The sequence below is a fragment of the Mytilus trossulus genome, chromosome 5, assembly GCF_036588685.1.
Source record: "Mytilus trossulus isolate FHL-02 chromosome 5, PNRI_Mtr1.1.1.hap1, whole genome shotgun sequence".
Lineage (NCBI taxonomy): Eukaryota > Metazoa > Mollusca > Bivalvia > Mytilida > Mytilidae > Mytilus > Mytilus trossulus.
In genome coordinates this window covers 21,252,356-21,272,041 of record NC_086377.1, presented here as the reverse complement: position 1 = coordinate 21,272,041, position 19,686 = coordinate 21,252,356, and the positions used below count along the sequence as shown (strand labels likewise).

At 33.7% G+C, this 19,686-nt stretch overlaps 2 protein-coding genes across 4 annotated transcripts in view; both read left to right on the top strand.

Annotated features, from left to right (window-relative positions):
• The first annotated feature begins 4,450 nt into the window (after positions 1-4,450).
• Positions 4,451-6,472, top strand: LOC134717739 (uncharacterized). The gene is made up of 2 exons (XM_063580233.1): positions 4,451-4,465; positions 4,658-6,472. Exons 1-2 carry the CDS (start codon positions 4,451-4,453, stop codon positions 6,470-6,472), a joined length of 1,830 nt encoding a protein of 609 aa, XP_063436303.1.
• A 1,760-nt stretch (positions 6,473-8,232) lies between these two features.
• Positions 8,233-19,686, top strand: part of LOC134718651 (uncharacterized) — a 31,248-nt gene continuing 19,794 nt past the window's right edge. For 2 of the 3 annotated variants that reach the window (XM_063581303.1, XM_063581301.1), the window contains exon 1: positions 8,233-8,363. The gene's annotated coding sequence lies outside the window, so the exon portion shown is untranslated. Of the gene's footprint in view, positions 8,364-19,006; positions 19,053-19,686 lie in introns of those variants that run through there. The other variant, XM_063581302.1, reaches the window with a different exon arrangement.

Below are 19,686 nucleotides of genomic sequence, written 5' to 3'. Positions count from 1 at the left end.
TATCTCACAGTTTGACGTCGCGAAAATAACAAATTACGTTAGCAACGCCATTACCTTCCCTGTAACTGTATCGTATGCCCTTAAACTGGAAAGTCTGAGTTTGAATTTTTCAATTAAACAACAAATAAAAAAAACCCGGTAGATTAAACATTTCTGTATTAAAAAAAATCATAGAGACACAGGTTTTTGCTGCTATTATAATATCATTAACCGTCACCAAATAAAAAAACACACAACAGCAGAAGGTCACCAGCAGGTCTTCAATGTAGCGAGAAATTCCCGCACCCGGAGGCGTCCTTCAGCTGGCCCCTAAACAAATATATACTAGTTCAGTGATAATGAACGCCATACTAATTTCCAAATTGTACACAAGAAACTAAAATTAAAAAAATACAAGACTAACAAAGGCCAGAGGCGGGGTTAAACATGTTTGTGAGATCTCAACCCTCCCCCTATACCTCAAACCAATGTAGAAAAGTAAACGCATAACAATACGCACATTAAAATTCAGTTCAAGAGAAGTCCGAGTCTGATGTCAGAAGGTGAAATTGACAATAATACATAAATAACAGCAGACTACTAGCAGTTAACTGACATGCCAGCTCCAGACTTCAATTAAACTGACTGAAAGATTATGATTTCATCATATGAACATCAGGCACAATCCTTCCCGTTTAGTATCATACCATCATAACATATATGAGAAGAACATAACCCGTATCATGCCAACAACTGTTTTTTAGAATAAATGTGTTTAGTTCCGATGCAAAGACCTGATCAGTGACTCAATATAAACGCCAACATATGCAATCTTTAATGACTTGACAACAGTATCGTAATTATATTATCCCTTCTTAATAAGTCTATTCAAAGGTTTTGTAAGTTTCTGAGGTGAATACTGACACCTTTGTGCTTTATAAAGAATATTTCCATAAAAGATTGGATGTGAAATACCTGAACGTATAAGACGTCTGTATGTTGAGCTATATTTACGAATGATGTCTTTATACCGATGATAAAATTTAGTAAATGTTTTGACTACTAGTAGTTTGTGATATCGAAAACCCTGGTGTAATAATTTTTCAGTAATACATAAATTTCTCTCGTTAAAATCTAAAACATTGTTACATACACGAGCGAATCTTACAAGTTGAGATATATAAACACCGTAAGATGGTGACAAGGGAACGTCACCATCTAAAAACGGATAATTAACGATAGGAAATGAAAAATCGTCCCTTTTATCATAAACTTTAGTATTCAGCTTACCGTTAGCGATATAGATACAAAAATTCATCGTCTCTAACTCAAAATATGGACAATTTTATCTTTAGGGCGTCTTAAAATCTTTTGACAGCTTCCGAAGTGCTGTTATTCTTTTTTTTTACAGTGTAATTTAACCCCCACCAACACCCACCCCCTACTTGCAATTTGAGGCATTAAACATGGAGAAATAAATTTAGAAGGGGTATAAAAATAAATGGCAAAAAAACAACTGTCAACACTAGGGACTATATTTGAGGAAAGACGATGGGATTGTGGTTTCGACATTTGTAACATATGTATACATGGTATGGCCATCTTTGAAAAACATATTCTGTAGCGTCCAACTGGCACCCAACTGGACCTTTGCCATAACGGTATATATTGTAAAGTATGCATTTTGGCGACTGTAACATGTGTAAGGATATATCAATAGATTGCATGGAAACTTGAAGTTACATGGCTAATAAATTGTAAATATGGAAAGATTTAAGATGAGCCATAAAACTTTAACCTGCCAAGTATTTCTTTATTTATTTGAAACAAAGGTAAATTCTGCACATTTTTTAAAGAGACTAAATGGGGAAACCAACTGTACTGTGTGGTATTACTCTTTAACAAGCAGTAGTTATATTATAAATTGGTCGGGTTCACCGTTGTTGTCTTCTTCTGCTTCTTCTTCTTCTTTCGTTAATCAGCAACGGAAAATATACCATCACGCTGATGCTGTGTCATCAAGTGCAGGTGCTGTACAAGTTGTGATTAACCAAATCGGAAAAAAAATTAACTATATACAAGTTTAAAATTGTGGTTGGTGCAGGATAAAAACAAGGATGATCTTTACAGCATCACTGTGTCTCTGGTCTCAGGATGGAGTGTGACCAGAGGTTTTCCTTAAAAGTGTCCGAGTCAGTGTCAGTTGCGATGTTTCCTGGTAGATGATTCCAGTCTCGGATTGTTCTCGGGTAGAAGCTGAATTCGTACTCGGAGGTGTTGCAATGTGGCTGCATGATGCTGACTGTGTGGCTATGACGAGTTTTCCTATTGTTGACGAGGTAGTAAGTCGGAATTTCTGTGGCTACTTGGTGGTAAAGTATTTTCAGTAATAGTATTAAACGATTTGCTGTTCTTCTCGTTTCAAGAGTCGGCCAATTCAAAGATCGTATAGTTGCGGTCATAGAGCCGGGTTGGTAGTTGTAGTTATTGGTTACAAATCTTGCCGCCCTGTGTTGTACCATTTCTATCCGTTTGATATCCTTCTTCCAATGTGGGTCCCATACTGAGCTACTGTATTCCAGATGTGGTCTTACCAGAGCAATGTATGCATGTTGTTTAATTTCTTGAGGGCATCTATATAAATTTCTTCTGACAAAGTTCAGTTGTTGTGAAGCTTTGTTAATTTTTGAGGTTATGTGATGGTTCCAATTGAGCTTGCTGTCCAGCTCCACCCCTAGGTATGGGTTATGTTCTTTTAGTTCCAGTTTTGTAGAATGTAAGAAGTATGGTCTTATAATTCTTTTACGGACGTTATGTGTTGTCTGTAGAACGTAGCATTTCTTTGGATTAAATGACATTTTCCAATCAATAGACCATTTTTCTAATTCAGTTCCAAGTCTTTCTGTAATATTTCTGTATCATTATTGGTTTTGATGTCTCTATATAATAAGCAATCATCTGCAAAGAGTCTTATGCTGGTACCAGTTGTTAAATTATCCCCAATGTCATTGATGTATAACAGAAATAGAAGCGGACCTAAAACGGTGCCTTGTGGAACTCCTGATCGTACGGCTGCAGGGCAGGTGTGATTTACAGCCATCCAGGAGTACTGTCTGTTTTCTATTTTGAAGCCAGTTGTCTATCCAATTTACTGTGTACATGTCAATACCTTTGTTCCTTAGTTTGTGTACAAGATGGCGATGTGGCACGGTATCGAAGGCCTTACTAAAGTCCAGTATCAGTATATCTGCTTGTCTTTTATTATCTCTTATTCTAGCTAGATCTTCTATGGTGTTTATAAGCTGTTGTTCGCACTAGTGGTTTTTCCTGAATCCATACTGGTATGATGACAGAAGTTTGTTGTTATCCAGGTAGTTCATAATGCTACTAAATATGATATGCTCCATAATTTTGCACGGGACAGATGTAAGAGAGACAGGACGGTAATTTGCGGGATCTGTTTTATCACCCTTTTTAAAAATCGAGATGACATTACCGATGAGCCAGTCTGTTGGTACTGTTCCTAATTTGATGGATTTGTTCAATATTATCTCCAAATATGATGCTATTTGTTCTGCTGTTTCTTTCAGGACTCTGCAAGGTATTAGATCGGGTCCTGTTGCTTTATTAGGATTTATATTTTTAAGCTGTTTGATAAATCCAGGTATCGTTATGTTAATTGGTTTCATGTGTACCATAGGTCTTGGTAATTTTGGTAGCCTGAATTCAACATCTGTATAGAATCGTATGTCTATGTACTGGTTAAAATCAATATCAGAAAATGCTGATTCGTACTGCTGATTGAGGATGTTTGCTTTTTCTTCTGCATGTATGATGTCCTTACCATTCTTATTAAGCATGCTGATGTTACTACTATCCTTCTTAATACCTTTTATGTACGACCAAAATTTCTTGGTTGTAGCATATATTTGTTCTCTGCAACTGTCTGTATGTGCTTTTGTTGGTTCTTCTGGGGTCAGAATGTCTTTGACATATTGGTCATGGTTGTTTTGGAGTTTCTCTTTTACCATTTTTCTATAAAATTTAAAATCTTTCCAGTGTTTCTTTTCATTGGATTTTTTGGCTTTGTTGTAAAGTCTCTGTTTCTTTCTTATCATTTGTTTAGTTTCTGTTGTTATCCAGGGAAGATTCCATCTTGTGGTAGTATGTTTTAATGGTATGTTATTTTCAATTGATTCTGTAACTAGGTGTTTGAAGTTTGTCCATGATGTTTCCACAAATACACCTTCTTTATTGGTGTCTTCTTTAAACTTATCAAGTTTTGAACTTAGGTCTGATCTTATACCTTCCATGTTCCCCTTTTTATACATGTATATTTTCCTAGGCGGTTTTTTTGTAAATTTTTGCCTTTGTATTTATAGTGATCTTAACAAGGTTATGGTCGCTTATTCCTGGTTCTACTACTACTTTCTTTACAAGATTAGGGTTGTTGGTGAAACATAAATCTAGAATGTTGTTTTCTCTTGTTGGTTCTGATACAACCTGTTCAATATTGTGATCATTTATGATATCTAGCATCTTTTGGTTGATGTTTGTGCCATACTGAGCTGCTGGTTTGATTGTTCCATTTTCCCAGTTTATGCTTGGAAGATTGAAGTCGCCGGCCCATTAGACAATTCTACAAACCAGAAATAATAAACATGATCAATTATTAAAGGAATTCATTCAAGAACTTAACCTTACTGCTGATAAAGATAAATCTGACAAGCAAACTTTCTTTCACCATTCAGGACAATCAAGTTCCCAAATAGATTATATCTTCTCTTCTAAAGAAAATCTGTTTAAAAACTATACAATATGGAATAGTTCATCTTCAAATGTCTCAGCTCATGTGCCAGTATCAGTAACAACTAACATTACCATTCCAACTGATGTAACCAAAGCCAATAAAGAAATCCAAACAGTTCATAAACTTCAATGGGACCAGACCGATCTCCCTCTCTATACAGAATCTATTCAGACTGAAATCTCAAAGCTGCAATTGACTCAAAAACCATCTAACAGTATCCAAAATATCACAAAAGCCTTACTTGCAGCCTCAAACAAAGCAGTACCAACCAAACCCATCAAACTGAAAGGTCCAAAATGGAAGGCATCACCTAGAGTCAAAAAACATCTAAAAAACTGCAAACAACTATACTCAAAATGGAAATCCGAAGGCAAAAAAGCAGACCACCCATTTAGGATACAACTAAAAGCAGAAAAGAAAAATCTCCGCAGTCAGCAAAGAAAGGAACATGCTGAAGATAGACTGAATTTATATCAGCAAATTATGGATAATCCATCCACAGACTTATTTTACAAATTAATAAACAGGAATAGATCTAAACCTAGAACAAATTCAACGGGTATCGATATAGAGGGCGAACTAGAATTTAATCCTGCTATACAGAGAAAGGCATTCGCAAAGTACTATGAAGATCTTAGTATACCAAAAGAATCAAAATTTGATAATTCATATCTGGAATTATGCCAAATAAGGCAGCATCTCGTGGAAGAAGTTCTATATAACCAACAAACAACAATAGAACCATACAAAGAAGATGACGTATCCAAAGCTATTGACAATTTAAACAGTGGCAAATCACCTGATGAGTACGGACTATGTGCAGAACATCTAAAACTTGCTAAAGAAACAGTCACACCAACGCTTACAAAGATATTTAATGACATACTCATTCACAGAACTGTCCCAATTGAATTCAAGTCTGGAATTCTAACTCCTGTACTTAAAAAGGAAAAAAATCAATGCCTAGTCTCCAGCTATAGAGGAATCACTGTAACCCCTGTGATATCAAAACTCCATGAACTCTGTATACTTGGCAAACTCAGTATTACTCCTAACACTGATCTACAATATGGATTTACAGAAGGGTTATGTCCACTTATAGCTAGTCTCATTATATCAGAATGCAAATGTGAACGGAAAAACAACACTCTTTATCTGGCTACTGTTGATGTCCAATCTGCCTTTGATGTAGTCCAGCATCTGATACTCCATGACAAAACGCTAGATAGGAATATACACCCAGATCTATGGTTTGTCATCAAAGACCTATACTCTGGCCTTACTTCCAAAGTCAAATGGCAAGGAGAACTTAGTGACAGCTTTAATATACTCCAAGGAGTTAGACAGGGAGGTATACTATCAACTCATCTGTACAAAATATTTGTAGAGGATCTCCTTGTAGAATTAGAGAAAAATGCAACAGGATTCAGTCTGGGAGATATTTACTGTGGAGCGCCTACTTGTGCCGATGACATCGCCCTGATAAGCTCGGATCCAGCAGAACTACAAATAATGCTAAACACCATTGGAAGATATGCAAATCAACATCATTACAATATCCACCCAACAAAATCGAAAGTTATCTGCTACGGATCTGCAAAGAATCACAGAACAAACACCTGGAAATTATCAGATAATACAATTGAACTCTCAAACGAAACTACTCATTTAGGCCTAAAATGATCAAGCAAAAAAGAAAATGAAGTAAATATAGAAGACCGTATAAAATCTGCACGAAGAACGAAATATGCCCTTATGAATTCAGGACTACATGGTACAAATGGATTAAGCCCTAAAATCTCCTACACAATATATAGGACATATGTGCTACCAAGACTTCTATATGGTCTTGAAATCCTCTCTTTAACAAAGACCCAGATTCAGATTCTGGAGAGGTTCCATATTGGTACACTGCGTGCAATACAAACTCTTGCCACAAGAACAGCAAAACCTGCGGTATACTTACTTCTCGGAGTTCTCCCTGTAGAAGCAGAAATTCACAAGAGAAAATTGACATTCTTACATTCTCTTACAACCTGCTCCAACAATAAAATAAAAGAAATCATCAACAGACAAATTGCAGTGAACTTTGACAACAACAACAGCTTCTTCTTCCAAACTGCATTATTATTAGCAAAATATAATCTACCAGATATCTTTGACAAAAACATCTCAATTCCATCAAAACTATCCTGGAAGAAACTAGTAAAAACAGAAATCACATCCCTCTGGACCCTCAAACTCAAAGAGGAAGCTCAACAAATGTCCTCTTTAAAATTTCTAAACCTCAACTTTGGCAATGCAGACTCAACTCATCCTGTATGGGACTCAGTAGAGCAGAATCTGATAGAAATTCGAAAAGCCTCAACTAAAGTAAGGATGCTCACAGGGACTTACATGGTGCAAGCCGACAAGCACAAGTTCAGCCAATATACAATTGACCCCATCTGCCTGCTATGCAACAGGGAAATAGAGGATATACTGCATATTCTTACACAGTGTCCAGTTCTATGCAATGAGAGAATAGAATACTTCACTCCCATTAAACAACTTGTGACTGAAAACTCTCCTCCTGGAACTTGGGAGCTGCTATTTAACAATAAACTAGCAGTTACACAACTTGTATTAGATTGTACAAAATATACGAAACAACTTGGATTCAAAGAAGAGTTAATTCTTAAACTGGAATCGCTTTCAAGACACTTCTGTTTCAAGCTTCATTACAAGAGGATATCTCTACTGAAAAAGCTAGACGAATGACAGTTATCATTAAGATACAGATACTGAAATATAGACAATGGAAAATTCAAATAGAAGAATAAATTTTATAAACTAATGATATAGTATATATAGTTATTTCACTATATTTTATAACAAATATTCAGTGTGTTATAAAACTCTAAGAACCTATTTGCTGGTAAAATGATTGACTAATTATTTGAGTTAAATGACTTCTGTAGATCAGTTTATCATTTTTATGTAAATAATTTTATATTTTATATGATATGATTTTGTTTTTTTCTGCAATTCACTGTCTATGTATAGTGCACCACCTATGGATTTTACCTTAATGTAATATATTTTATCCTTGTTTCTTCCCCCTTTTTAAATATTTTTATATTTTAATATTACCCGTTAAGGGGTGTTCCTTATAATAGGAAGCTCATACGAAGAAAAGAAAGAAAGTATAATGTTGCTGCTATTTGTATCAATCATACTCAGTGATCTATCAAGGTTTTCAAGGTCTTCTAGTGTGCTTTTTGGATTTCTGTAGAAGGATCCAATATAGAGGTTTTTACTTCCTTCAATTTGTATTTTAGTCTCTTTGACACATTCCCCATTTCCATTCTCAATTTTATCAATACGGATATTTTCCATTGTTGATCCGAACTAGTTTTCGGTGTATACCTACTCAAAAGAGTTGTCGTTCTTGTATTATTATCGGCTGCAGGAAAGTTTATAAAATGGAATCCGCTTGTATTCGCTTCACTTAAACTATGAACAAAGTGTAGTAGTCGGCCGAGAACCAGCTTAGAAAGTTTATCGACACAGGCAAGCAGTTGAAACCCCATAAGTAAATATTGGGTATTTGCATTCGACAAACTTATGAATAAGTTCTGCAATTAAACTTTAAAATTAGTAAAGCAATATATAAGGCAGTTTGCTTGACTGTACATCACAATACTTGTAGGGAAACCGTAGTCCGAGATTACTCTGACGTCCAACGGCTGTTTTGCCAGACAAGCTGGGGCCGTATCAAAAAGTGGATATTTTGCCCACCCAAAATATAGATGCGCTGCTTCATCGCTTTTGGAGCCGACTAAGGGCCTTGAATTATATTAATCAGGCTTCAATCTCTTCATTTTTATACGCCCGTCAAAATTTTGACGGGCCGTATTATGGTATACAAATGTCCGGTGTCCGTCCGTATGTCTGTCCGGCCTAAACATGTCGCACCGTAACTTGAGAACGACTTATCCAAATTTCATGAAACTTAACATAGTTGTTTCTTATGATGGTCAAATTATCTGTATACTTTTTGGTGAAAATAAGATTTAAACTTTTTGAGTTACGGCACTTTGTAACTAAAACAGGGGTGTGTTTTTTTCACATGTCGCATCGTATCTCAAAAACGATTCTTGATTATGGCTTAAAACTTTAAACACTTCTTAGTTATATTAATCTTAACATCTGTATACTTTTTGGTGATGATTCAAAATTTTATTTTTGAGTTATTGAGTATTTTGTAAAAAAGGGGGAGGTTTTTTTTACATGTCGCACCATATCTCAAAAACGATTTATGATTATTGCTTACAACTTTACACATGTCTTTGTTATATTAATCTTAAGATCTGTATACTTTTTGATTTTGATTCAAAATTTAATTTTAGTGATATTTAGTTTTTTATGATTATTGCATAAAACTTCCACACAAGAAGTCGGGCGTATCATGTGCTCATGGCGCAGCTGTTTATTCATTTATCTCTTCATTTATGTAAGTTTCACCTACCTGCCAAATCTTTATTTTTTTTCTATATCTTAATGTTTTTCACAGAGACCCATGATTTCTGCATTTTTGACTTTCAGTTTCAAACGGACTTCAAGTTACGAGAGAGTTGGTGGCCTCGAGACTCATATATGCAAATATTTATATTTTGTTACCTCCTTTATAGGAGATCGATGTTTAACATTTAGAAGCAACCATGTTTTTTCACCTCCTTTACAGGAGATCGGTAACAAGCATTTAGTTCAGACCACGATAACAATCGAAAGCTCCTGGACATTTAGGTGACTTCCATCGTAAATGAACGAGGTGTTACATTATGGTCATTTGCACTGTTTCGTGGTCACGTGATAATCTTTGAAAATGAAAGGCAAAATGCAGAAATCATGGGTCTCCATGGTCTCTGTGAAAAATGTTAAAATATAGAATTGGCAAGTAGTTTAAACTTACATAAATGAAGAGATAAATGAAAAATGAAGAGATTGAAGCCCTATTTATATAATTCCAAGGCCCTCTGTCGGCTCCAGAAGTGACGAAGCAGCGCATCTATTTTGGGTGGGCAAATATCCACTTTTTGATATGGGACGAGCTGTGACGTCCCAAGGCCCAAGCTTATCTGGCAAAACTGCTGGCAAAACTGCAGTCGGACACCAGAGTAATCTCGGACTAGGGAAAACGGTACTATTTATTCTGCCATTCATACCATAGACATGATAGGCGACAATACTAACACTTTCTAAATTTACCATTTTTTATAATAAAAACCTGGATAAAACAGTTATGTGTGCTGTTAGTACTTTATTACTGTATTCTGAAAATTAAAGCCAAATAGCATCATGACCAATTTTCAATGGAGCTTGTTTAGGGTTTTGTTATCCATGCCCACCGTCATTTTGCACCAAATTTATGAAATTTTAGAAGCCTTTTCAAATAATTCTCAAGAAAATATTTCAATAGGTTTTAAAATTTATATTATTGTGGAAACCTTGACTATAATTAATACTTGTATGTCCCCATTACTTAACCCTCTTGCTGCCAAAGGGACATTTATGGCTTCTACACAGAAATCTTCGTGATTTGTGTAGAAAGTCAAAGGTCCATTGTAACGTCACAATACTCAGGGGCACTGACAATGTCAAAAGGAGGCTTCAAAAGGGCAATTTTGGCAGGAATGAAGCAAACTGAATAAATTGCTTTAAAAGTATACTTATAACGGATGTCAAAAAATATAAAGGATCATAAGCTTGTTAGTACTATAATACCAACTTATTTTATGTGTTTACTAATTATCTAGTTCATCATTTTCATGTAAAATGTTGCATTCTTTCGAGAAATTTGTTTTAAGTTTTTTTCAAACATCTATCAATCAGAATATCTCATATAAATCAAAAATCTTATCCCTGATAAATAATCATAAAAAAGGTAACTGTTACACTTGATTACGTTAAATATTAATATTCATTCACAATACATCATACACAATTTATTTAAAAGAACTGGATAATCTATTTAGGGCTCAAACACCACAATTGAAATCTCAGGATTTTTTTTTGTAAAAGTACACAAATGTTAACAGATGTACAGATTGCCATACACTATTTCAATACATTTTAAACCTGTTTCATCATGGAAGCACTGACTTAAAAATGTTTATTTTCATTCCAAATAGGGACGTTAAATTAGTAGTAGACACAATGATTTCTATTCCTATCAAGAAAGCACCAGGGGAAAAACCAGAATATTGAAATTCAGTTTCCTATATTTTTTAGGATCACCGTATTTGTCAAAGTTGAAACACAATACAGTTTATAAATACACATTGTGTGTTTCTTGTCTTTTCGTTGTAATTATTGATTTGATTGTAAAAAATTTATTCTAAATGTTCAAATAATTGTAATCATTTTGTAATCATTGTACCAAATTTAACTTGTGATTATTCTGCCTGTAATTGGTGTCTTTAATTGACAATAAAATATATTTGATTTGATATATATCACAGATATCTTTTCCCAGTGGTAACCTCTATAATATTTCTACAGTTATATATTTTCCGTAATCTATATATACCGATATATGAGTTTCCCATTTAATCTTTTTATCATTGAAAACTACATCTAAAATCATCCCTTTATCCTTCATGTCCTTGGTTGCTATCAGACGCTTTACCTGTACAGTTGTTGCTAGGGTGCTTTCTTCGAGGTCCGCGTTAGAAGTATAAATTGTGGGTAGCTTTCAGTGTAAATAGTCATTCGTATCCGAGACGTTGAAAGAAGAAGAATAGAAAGGTTGGACCGATAATATTTAAGGACTAGTAGCAGGATTAGGGAGCTACTATTTGATTTTTATGGGGGGACTAGGATGAAAAATTTTGTCCTGCATTTTTTTTTTAGTTGTAATCTCTGTCCTGCCTTTTTAGCTCACCTGACCTGAAAGGTCAAGTGAGCTTTTCTCATCACTTGTCGTCCGTAAACTTTTACAAAAATCTTCTCCTCTGAAACTACTGGGCTAAATTTAACCAAACTTGTCCACAATCATCCTTGGGGTGTCTAGTTCAAAAAATGTGTCCAGTGACCTGGCCATCCAACCAAGATGGCCGCAATGGCTAAAACTAGAACACAGGGGTAAAATGTATATTTTGGCTGATATCTTTGAAACAAAAACATTTAGAGCAAATCTGACAGGGTAAAATTGTTGATCAGGTCAAGATCTATCTGCTCTAAAATTTTCAGATGAATCAGACAACCCGTTGTTAGGTTGCTGCCCCTGAATTAGTTATTTTAAGGAAATTTTGCAGTTTTTGGTAATTATCTTGATTACTATTATAGATAGAGATAAACTTTATACAGCAATAATGTTCAGCAAAGTAAAATCTACAAATAAGTCAACATGACTAAAATTGTCAGTCAACCCCGAGTTATTGCCCTTTATTGTCAATTTTTAACAAATTTTCGTCCGTTTTTGTAACTTGTACAAAAATCTTCTTCTTTGAAACTACATGGCCAAATTAAATAAAACTTGGCCATAATTATCATTGTCGTATATAGTTTAAAAAATGTGTCCGATGACACTGCATAACAAACAAATTGGCTGACATGGCTAAAATTAGAACATAGTGGTAAAATGCAGTTTTTGATTTATATCTTTAAAACTAAGACATTTAGGGCAAACCTTTTAAGATTTAAATGTCCATCAGAATAAGATATATCCCCTTGTAAATTTTCAGATGAATCTGACAACTCGCTGTTGGGTTGCTGCCCTAAAATTGGTAATTTTAAGGAAATTTTGCAGTTTTTGGTTATTATCTTGAATACTATTATAGATAGAGATAAACTATAAACAGCAATTTTGTTCAGCAAAGTAGGATCTACAAATAAATCAACATGATAAAAATTGTGAGAGTACCCCTTAAGGAGTAATTGCCCTTTATAGTCAATTTTGAACAACTTTTCGTCATTTTTGTAACTTGTACAAAAATCTTCTTTTCTAAAACTATGGGCCAAAATAAACTAAACGTGGCCACATTCATTACTATGGTATCTATTTAAAAAAAAGTGTCTAATGACCCCACCTACCAACCAAGATGACCGACATCAGTAAATACAGTAACAGGTGAGCGACACAGGCTCTTGAGAGCCTCTAGTTATTTTTCACTCTATCCGGTCCTGCTTTTTTTTTTAGTTTATCCTGACTTTTTTTTGCAAGTGTCTCATTCTGCCTTTTTTGTTTACTCAAAACTCCTGTCCTGCCTATTATTTCAAATTTCATCCTAGTTGTATAAACAGGGTCAGTGCTAAGATTTTGCGTTCCACATCTCTCACTATTACAGTGAGTATTTGCTGTTAAACCATATCTTAGTGCTACCCTGTTTCAACAGTTTTATAAATATCCTGGTATATTTTAATAAAGTTTCATACGTCCAACAGTTGAAATAGTTTCCATACATTCGTTTCAAACATTTCGTTTTCAGACCAGTTCCAAACGATCTGTCCTTTTTCAAACATTTAGGTTTCAGACAATAGTTCCAAAACGTCTGACCCGTTTCTAACATTTAGGTTTCAACCAGTTGCAAACCGTCTGACCAGTTTCGTACATTTAGGTTTCAGACCAGTTCCATACATTTAGGTTTCAGACTGGTTTCATACATTTAGGATTCAAACCGAAGTTTCAAACGGTTGGTTTTAGAAAAAGTATCAGACTGAAAGGGTTTTAAACAGGTTTCAGGGTTAGGTTGATAGGCATGATAGGTGTTGAAATTCGTTTTATGTTGTATAGTATTTATTTCATATTTGATAATGATTATAGTGATAGTGTTAACTGTTTATTGACTTTAGAACTTTGGAATTGCTCTTCAAATCCCAGGAAACTGGTTAGAACCCGAGGATAATAATATCTAATAGGTCCCCGCCAGGTTAAATGTTACATTTTTATCAACATACAAGTGTATGCTACTCTTCCCTAGAAAAAAAATTGAAATTAACAAATTTCAAAGATTATACAACGGTATTTTATTGTTTCTCGCGTTACTTTTCGGTTCCGAAGTGCATAACGCTGACTGATTTATAAATAATCGTCACCGGCAAATTCGTAATTTTTGCTTTAAATTTACAAAGAACATGGATAAATTGGAAAAGTCAGAAGAAATTGCCTGGAACTGTAAGTATTTCTGTTGCAGGTGTAAAAACAGTGGTGTTACTATAGTTTCCAATTTCATAACGCTATTTTTAAATGGTTAATCACATGCTTTCTTATGATTGCAGTCCAGATGATTAAACAGGTAAATCAATGAATATTAACATTTGAGTTTCGTTCTTCTTGTTAATTATGCTAGAAAATGATGTTATTTTTATGCATTATATTTCACCCAAAACAAAAGTCTATTTTTTAGGGGAAAGACGGCTTCAAGCCGTCAATCCCCTATTCATTTTGTTTTTATAGTGTGGAAATTATTAAAACCCCCAACAAATCTTTCTGAGATTGATTAGATTAGAAGACACAAATGAATAGATTGACTTTAAACACTTTTTTACACATTTCCCTTCTGTTTCTCTAGAAATTATCATATACTGTAAATTCAGAAATTAATGCGAGGTTTTTATTATTGCGAAAAATGCGACTGAGTTGTAAACGCAATAATTTTAACTCGCATTTTGAAATATTTTATATGAATTTAACAGGATTTTTCTCAAAATCGTAAAAATTAAAATCGCATTTAAGTCTAAAATGACAAAATCCCAATAATAAATGCACGCAATAATTTCTGAATTTACAGTATTGAGCTCTCCTTTGTAACCTTATTTACATTTCTTTGACAATCTGGAAATTAAAAATCAGTATGAATAAAACCAACCTATAATAAATTTTTAATATAGTGACATCATTGTTGGAATGCCACACTACGCAGAAGCAGGGATATCCTTCACTGGTTATTTAAATCTTTCTCAAAGATTGTGCACTAATTAAAAAATGGTATTTGTTTAATTTAAGGCAGTAACCATTTGATTTTCTGGGGGGGGGGGGGGGGGGGGGGGGGCTTTGTTTTTTTTTTGGAAAAAAAAGTTTGTTTCCAGGATTTGGTGAAAAAAATAATTTGTTTTGGACCCTGAGAAAAAAAAATTGTTTGTTTCACCCTCAGCTGCCACTTTATCTTATGACAACATTGAAAGAAAAAAATTGTTTTCAGTTTGTCTCTAAAAAAATAGATTCTTCTTCCCCAAAGGCGAAAAAAAAAGTCATAGCCATAGCCCCCCCCCCCGAAAATCAAATGGTTGCTGCCTAAACATAATTATGTTTGCTGTAGATGATTCAAACACCAACATGCAATACTTTAATTTGTAAGTCAACAACTTTCAAAGTAAACAAAGTCTGAGGGCTACATGACATTGGGGAGAGAATTTTTTTTTTTTATTTTTGGAAAATGACGCGTCAGCAGCATTCTTCCATTACTATTGACCAGAACAACAGTAAGTCGATTATTGCCTCCGCCTACCGCACTTGGTTTCATATTTACTATTTTACAAACTAAATGGTATCTGCTTGTATTCCGCTACACTAGAACAAAGCGTGTTAGCCTCGGACGGGAACCAGTTTACATACTTTATTTTATTTAGTACAACAAAAATGTTGACTGTGCATAGGAAATCTTGTATAGTTCGCCTTTATTCTCAACAATTGGACCTTCCAGTAGGGATGCGCATTAAATAGTACAATTAGCAAGAAATAAGAGAATAAGTTCAATATTCGCGGCGAGGTTGTTTGTTTACATTCCGCCATCTTTGTTATTGATATTGTAGAGGGCGCTCTCATGATTTATTTTAACTCGTCCATATTAATAAGTTATTTCTATTTAATATCAAATCAAAAGTGATAAATATAAAAAACTAAACCTTTCATTACAAATTTCTCCTTTCTGTTCAATGCATTTATAATTTGTAAACTACAAAACGTAATCGGTTATTGTTCATTCCGTTTTGATGTTTTATACCAACTTAAAATTGGTTTGTATAAGCTGAGACCCTTCAAACATTAATGTGATAGGTATATCAAAGACTGTTTTACAAAAGGATGGAACTTTTTTATTTTCAAAATCGTATGATAGTGATATCTGTCATGTACGGATTTCGACTTTCACCAGTAATTTCTTCTTTTACACGTGCGTTTTAAACTTCCTTTCAAAACATCGCAAAGTTTCAAAATTGTTTTTTAAGTGAATTAAACTTATTTCAACAATCATGAAGCGTTCTAGAATCATTTTAAAACAGTTTGTACTTCTGTTTGATGATCGAAAACAGGGTTTCTCAAGAAAAAAACGCAAACGATCGCAGAGGATTTGAAATGTTCAACTCAAATCGGCACCTGGTTAAATCGGCATATAGTCAAATCGGCACCTATTTGAAGTCAATTTGGCATCCTATCATATTTGTTATATTATTTTCTATTCAATCAACTTTATATAACTTTTACAAAGTACATAGTTAATTAGTTGTTGTGTATAAAGGTAAACAACGAAGTCCTTACCCAAGCTGTTACTTAACAATGAAACAATTAGAAAAATAAAATGGAAACTATGAGTCCCTTTCAATAAATCTAACTTTCATGCCAAATAATAGCTAATTTTAGGTGTTTTTTTCAGGACAGTTAAAACAACATCAAACCAACAATCCTGTAAAATGCTCAACTGGTTAAAAAATGCATAAAAAAATGAATATTCAATACCTTTAATTCCTAAATATACCTCATATATATAATTAAAAATACATGTTCCAGACCATGAGTATTTGGACTGTACGCAGGGTTTTAGCTAGGATTTTGATGGCTTTAGTCACTTTTGCGCGTGATAAAAATCAGCCTTATTTTTTTATAAAGCAAGGGATCTAGGATGTTTATCAAACTAGCTATACATATATGTCCAAGTCCTTCAAGGACTAGTCTATGATCTTTGAAGACTTTAGGATTGCTAATGTAGGCAGTTATTTGCAATATTGAATGAATTGACTGATGTGATGCTAAGATATGAAGATAAGAACAGGGATCTGGTAATATGGTCAAAACTTCAGTTATTTTCAGGGCACACCCCTTATCAACAAAAGTTGGGTGCCTTTATTTTTAACCACTGCACAAATGAACTTGTAACGACTTTTTCACTTCACAATCATTTATATCCTTGAAAATACGTTTTAATATCTATTTGGAATCAATTTCTTTAATATTGGATAGAAGGATCTGCATCTATACTTAATGGGACAATTCTAATGACTGTAGACTGTAGATCACGTTTACTTTCTATTTTGAAACGAAATGAAATGAAAACGGGAAGTGACAATTGAATAATAATTTTAGAATAAAACCGAATTCATCTACGAACTTTTACGCATGCGCAATGCATTGAACAGGAAGCACCTGTTTGCAAGTGAAAATATTTACGTTTTGAATAAAGTTCATTCTTTTTAATCGAAGTTGTCGAAAGTTTTTGATGAATATATTTATATAAAGTATGACGAAAATACGTTGAAATGACGAAACTACAACAAGCAAACTGCAAATTATAATCCTAAGGGAAATATTGAAATTTAAATAAAGTTGAAATGTCCGGGAAGTTTATCAATTTTGTTCCAATGACGAAAATACGACTGAACTGTGAGAAATGATTAAAAAATGAAATGCTGACTGACTGATTTAACCGGACGGTATACATATACTCATACAGTCTGACAATACTCCTATGGTCGGACCGTATGAGTTAACATGTATGGTCCAGTACAACTCTAACCATTTATCACAATCTTTATTTTTTATTTTATTTAAATTTTTATCATTACAATTACTTTTAGATGGATCAAATGAATAATTGAACAATTGAATTTAAATATTTGTTTAATTGAATATCTGAAATCTGTAAATGAACTTTACATGCATTTGTAACTTATAAACTTAAGCAACTTCTTAATGATATTAATCAGATTATTTTGAAAAAGTACCCATAAGGTCCAGACCGCACGCGTACGGTCCAAATACTCATACTGTCTGGAACATACAGATTTAGTGGAGAAAAATAAATATATACAAAATGTACATGAACCCCCAAAAATGTGAAAGTTAATATTTTCAGACAATCCTTTCCTTAGGTACTTAACTCTTTTTGCTTAAATACTAAAAACAAATCTGGCAACCCCTTTCTTATTTTTACTCTTTTTGCTTAAAATACTGTTAAAAATATATATTTAACATGGGTGACAAATTGACTATATAGGGTGTCGATTTGACCAGGTGCCAATTTAACCAGGTGCCGGTTTGTCTATAATTTTTTTAAATTACCTGAGTTTCATTAGACCTTTGATAAAAGTAACAAAAAGATTATTTAAAATTAATTAAAATTTTCTGAGAGAAGGGACTATGTACCAGTGAGAAATATACAAGCCTTTCTACGGTTTTTATTTGTACAATTCAGGTAGTCTTCACCTATTCATTTGTCTTAAAAAAAAACAGTCACTTCACACACGCACATATATACGAATATCAATTATATGCTTACAAGACATGTTGCATTGTTAAATTAATTACGGTATGTGAAAATCAAGACTTGCATAAAAAATATCCCAATATTAGAGACAGTGGAGTCATTTTTCCTCAGAGCTTTCAGCTCTTTGATTTTCTGTAAAATTCTGTTTTGATAATCTTCCTCCAATTCAGGAGTACCTCAATTTATGAGTAATTATCAACTGAAATAAACACTTAAAATGTGACATTTAGTACACGATAAGTAGTCTTCCATTAAAACTAAATTTTGAGTACCAACATAATCATTGTAATGGTAACAAAAAAAAATGCACAAACTTGTAGTTTGCATTTTGAAGTTTAAACTTATTTATACATGAAATTTTACAAATATTTCAAAATGTAGGATTTGGAAACAAACTTCACACAGTTAACATCAATCATGCTTTTTTTTCATAAGTACCTGTATCCCTGTGATGAGAGTTGTAACTGGGAACTTTATCAATGGATTTCAATATTGCCAACCTTTCTACATGTTCAAGCTGATCTTTTTTGCATTCTTTATATGAAGACTATCAAAAGATACCCCCCCCCCAAAAAAAAAAATGAAATAGAAACAAGGGCCGTCTTGTCTTTCCCCTCAGAGCTATTCATCTCTTTGATTATGTTTTTTTTAATATTAAAATTGATTTTCTCGTCCAATCAAATTCATTTCCTGTATTGATTGTAGCATCCGGTTAAGCACAAGATGGCTGGTTGTATGTTATGGTAGGTGGTAAAAATATGGTGTTTGTTAGTGATGAGATGGTCGCAGACACATTCTTTCTAAATAATATTGTTTAAGGTTCATCAGAAGGAATTGAAAAATATGACCGTGTTTACAACTAAAAAATAACTATGAGTACAGACAAACAGGTACATCCAGGAAAGTTTTATGGCATGGCAGTGATAGTGATATATAAAAGTTATACAAAATCTACGTTTCAGAAAATTGAAAACTTACCTAGATTTTCATGTCAAGTTTTTTTCAGTCTGCAGAAGATAGCAAAATAAACAAACACCCGAGTTTCAGTTGATACGGTCCACTCAGTTACACAGTTTAAATCACCTGTTGTTTACAGGTGTCTATTGTCCATCCATTGTCCATTTAAATCAATACTACTCATAACATTGATTATATGAGGGGAGCTTCTCAATCGTTTTCACTACTTAGTTAATTTTTGCACCTTCTGCAGGAACGAAAAAAACTGGAAGTCAAAATCTAGAAAAGTTTATAATTTTCTTAAACATAAAATGCATTTAAAATTTATATATCTAGTTCCTGCCATCCCTTTAAACCTCTGCACGTGCAAAGGTTAGTCTGTACTCAGAGAAAAATTTGGGGTGTAAATACGGCCCTATT